This window comes from Orycteropus afer, unplaced genomic scaffold, assembly GCF_000298275.1.
Source record: "Orycteropus afer afer isolate SDZICR_OR568_19922 unplaced genomic scaffold, OryAfe1.0 scaffold00294, whole genome shotgun sequence".
NCBI lineage: Eukaryota > Metazoa > Chordata > Mammalia > Tubulidentata > Orycteropodidae > Orycteropus > Orycteropus afer.
The window spans coordinates 3,866,235-3,870,080 of record NW_006921881.1 but is presented as its reverse complement, the minus strand read 5'-3'; the positions used below and the strand labels follow the sequence as shown (position 1 = coordinate 3,870,080).

The window sequence follows — 3,846 nt, the reverse complement described above, 5'->3', positions numbered from 1 at the left end:
AATCATTTAGAATGGAAGAATCTGATTTCAAGTTTAAAAATAAAAAAGATAGGAAAAGTTTTATTTTTCCCAAACAGATTTTTTATACAATATTGCTTTGTGGATCTGAGAATCAAAACTGAATCTTCCCAAAACACAAATTTCTCCACGGCAGCACCTGCATCAAATGTTGTTTAAAAAAAAAAAAAAAAAGATATTTAGCATGTCATCTGTGTTTTAAACAGGAATGGCCAAATATTTTAAATACACAAAATATTCATGGCTATCAAAGAAAGTTTCACTGAATGGTTTAAAGACAACCCTTCAGGAAAATATTGTAGAGATTAGCTAATTCTCAAAATTCCTTCCACACATTAAAAGCCTAGAACCTCGTGGGCTCCCTAGGAGTGTTCTTAGTTCATTCACTTTTTAATATTATTCAGCTCAAATCATTTGCTTCTACTGAGGATGGTTTCTCCAACCTTGTATGATTTCCCTTTTATAGGAGATACCTAATCTGCATCTCTATCATAGTTCCTACACTTCTCTTAACGGTTCCCATTGCTATAAATTTCCTTCACATCTTACTTCTTCCCTCCCAATAAACAAGAACTAATCCACTATATCTGGAAATGAAAGGAACAAAGAAGAAGCTAGTTCACAAAAGTATGTCTACTTTTGTCAGTGTACCTGAAGAAGATGGGGTAAGTGCTGGATTACTAACCAGAAGGTTGGCTATTCAATCCCACCCAGAGGCACTCAGAATTAAGGTCTAGACATCTGCTTCCAAAAGGTCACAGCCTTGAAAACTCTATGAAACAGAGCCACTCTGCACACATAAGAAAGCTGTGAGTCTCAAGTGGCTCAAAGACAACTAACAACAACAACAAATTTTCAAATAATGGAACAAAGAAAAGATTCAAAAGCTTTGTTGCCTCTCAGTAAACAGTCTGAATTTAGTCAAATGTTAAACCTTCTTAAGGCCATCAGAGCTCCCATTTATAATTTTTTCAAGGATTTTAACATTCACGAAAGAAGACACTATTATTTCAATTCAGCAAGTGAAATGAAAATTAATTTGTTTCTTTAGTATGAAACAGAAATTTAATTTCATGGAAAAGGCAAAAGACAAGTATATTTTTCTTATGAAAAGAGCTAGAAATTTGTGGGGCCTTTAGAAAGACTTGATGTGCGGCAGACAGCCTTCTGGGTGATGGAAGGCAACATGACTGCCAATATCATATTAATGGAACTACAAACAAATGAGGTGAATTTCACTTGAGGTAGAATATTCCTTCATATCTGAAAAGTTATGTTATTTCAGGCAAAATACAAGCAGGAGATTGCCAGAAAATTTAGGATTTCAAGGGGACTGAAGCCAAGGAGAGGTCAGTACTGGATGAGCTAGGGATGAAGTGTTGTGCCCACGGCAGGAAGAACTTGACTTATCCGGGACTCAGGGATGTGCGTGGTAAAGAAAAAGAGCCCAGAGCAACTAGAGAATGGAAGCACTCTACCATTTGTCATCAAAGAACTAATTTGAGAATCCTGCTTTGAGAAAATATTAAGGTTCATATTATAGGAATAGGAATTATAGGAATACTAAGTTTATCAGCAGATGTAGCAGTGATAGAATTTCAAATAGCCTCAGGTTAATGATATTTCATTAATGTGGTTTCTTTTCCTATAACCAGCTAAAGCTTCATCACTCTCCTGTGGATGTAGCTCAGGAAGTAAACAGGACAAGAACACTTCTAGTCCAACTTACATTCTAGGAGGAGGAAAAACTATTACTACTATTTTTTAAGGACTCTTTTTATTTTTAGTTTAATGAGTTCTTTCCTGTTTATATCCTTTCAGTTTAATTTGTCCAGGTGGCTTCCTTCATAGAAGGTTTAGAGATAATGTGGTATAGTATTTCAAATTCATACCCTATTAGAAGTGACTTAAGAAGATAAAAGAAAAATTGTATAACAATATAGATGTTCACAGGCAGAGAAGATGGGAGGCTGGAAACATGCTCTGGATCTCTGAGAAACAGTAAAATGTTAACAATAAACCGGATTAAAAATAGAGTCAAATAACAGACATGTAACCTTAATGTTTGACAGTTTAATGGCCCACATTCTACAAAAAGTCTGAGGTTGAGAGCATGTAAAACAACGATAAAAACAAAACCAGTTGCCACTGAGTAGGTTTGGACTCATGGCGACTTCCTGTGTTTACAGGGTAGAATGGTGCTCCACAGAATTTTCTTCCGTGTAAACGTTACAAAAGCAGATCACCAAAGCTTTCTTCTACAAGATACCTAGGTAGGTTCAAACTACCAATCCTTCTGTTAGTATTGGAGTGCAAACCATTTGCCCCAGCTGGGAACCCTCAAACAGCTATAAACCAAAAAACCAACTCACTGCCATCAAGTCAGATCCAACTCATAGTGACCCCTCCTTGAGTTTCTGAGGCAGTATCACTAGGGAAGTCGATTGCCCAGTTTTCCTTCCAAAGAGTGTCTGGTGGGTTTGAACCGCCAGCCTTTTGGTTAGCAGTCAAATGCCTTAGGCACTACGCCACCAGAGCTCCTGCAAACAGCTATACTCTCCCACAAAATATTTTTGTCTCAGCCAGAAAATCCTGGGCTGGGAAGATTCTGACTCTCATTAGAGATAGTGTTCCATATATTGTTTTGTCTTTTAAGTGATGCTGAATCAAACCTCAGTCACTGAATTTCTCCTCCTGGGAGTGACAGACATCCAAGAACTGCAGCCTTTTCTCTTTGTGGTTTTCCTCATCATCTACTTTGCCAATGTGGCTGGGAATGGAGCTATCCTGATGATCGTCATCTCTGATCCAAGACTCCATTCACCTATGTATTTCTTCCTGGGAAACCTTTCATGTCTAGATATTTGTTTCTCCACAGTGACGTTGCCAAAGATGCTGGAGAACCTTCTCTCTATACAGAAAGCAATTTCTTTTGTGGGATGCATAAGCCAGCTTCATTTCTTTCACTTCCTGGGCAGCACAGAGGCCATAATGTTGGCCATGATGGCCCTTGACCGCTTTGTGGCTATCTGCAAACCACTTCATTACACCGTCATCATGAATCATAAGCGCTGCACACAGATGGCTAGCACAGTCTGGGTCACTGGGTTTTTCCATGCCCTGATGCACTCCATAATGACCTCTCGCTTGAACTTCTGTGGTTCCAACCGTATCCATAACTTCTTCTGTGATATTAAGCCATTGCTGGAGTTGGCCTGTGGGAACACTGACCTCAATGAATGGCTGCTCAATACTGTCACAGGAACCATTGCCATGGGCTCCTTTTTTCTCACACTTCTCTCTTATTTCTATATTATCATGTACCTCTTCTTCAAGACCCATTCTTGTAGCATGCTTCACAAAGCACTGTCTACATGTGTCTCCCACTTCATGGTAGTTATTCTTTTCTATACTCCTGTTGTCATCACGTATATTTGTCCTGCCTCAGGCAGCTCCATGAATCAGGAACAGGTCATTGCCATCATGTACACTGTAGTCACACCTGTACTAAATCCACTGATCTATACTTTGAGGAACAAGGAAGTGAAGAGAGCCTTGATCAGAGAGATTAGAAAGAAGCTATGACGTGAAGGAATCTAGAGTATTCTTCTGAGGCATAAATAAGCAGCCAATGAGAAAGATGAAATTTTAATTTCTACTGCTTCTCAAATTGTTTAAGTATATATTTATGTTGTTGTTGTTGTTGTTGTTGTTTGCCATCGAGTCGGCCCCGACTCATAGCGACCCCTCCTTGGGTTTCCGAGGCAGTATCACTACGGAAGTAGGATTGCCCAACCTTCCTTCCGAGGAGTGGCTGGTGGGTTTGAA

General features: G+C 39.1%; 1 protein-coding gene across 1 annotated transcript; it reads left to right on the top strand.

Annotated features, from left to right (window-relative positions):
* Positions 1-2,658: 2,658 nt before the first annotated feature.
* LOC103206046 (olfactory receptor 12D2) lies at positions 2,659-3,603 on the top strand. The gene has a single exon (XM_007951482.2). It carries the CDS (start codon positions 2,677-2,679, stop codon positions 3,601-3,603), a length of 927 nt encoding a protein of 308 aa, XP_007949673.1. The 5' UTR covers positions 2,659-2,676.
* Positions 3,604-3,846: the final 243 nt, after the last annotated feature.

Coding starts and splice junctions, on each gene's coding strand:
- LOC103206046 (XM_007951482.2), top strand. CDS start 2,677: ATGCTGAATCAAACCTCAGTCACTGAATTTCTCCTCCTGGGAGTGACA.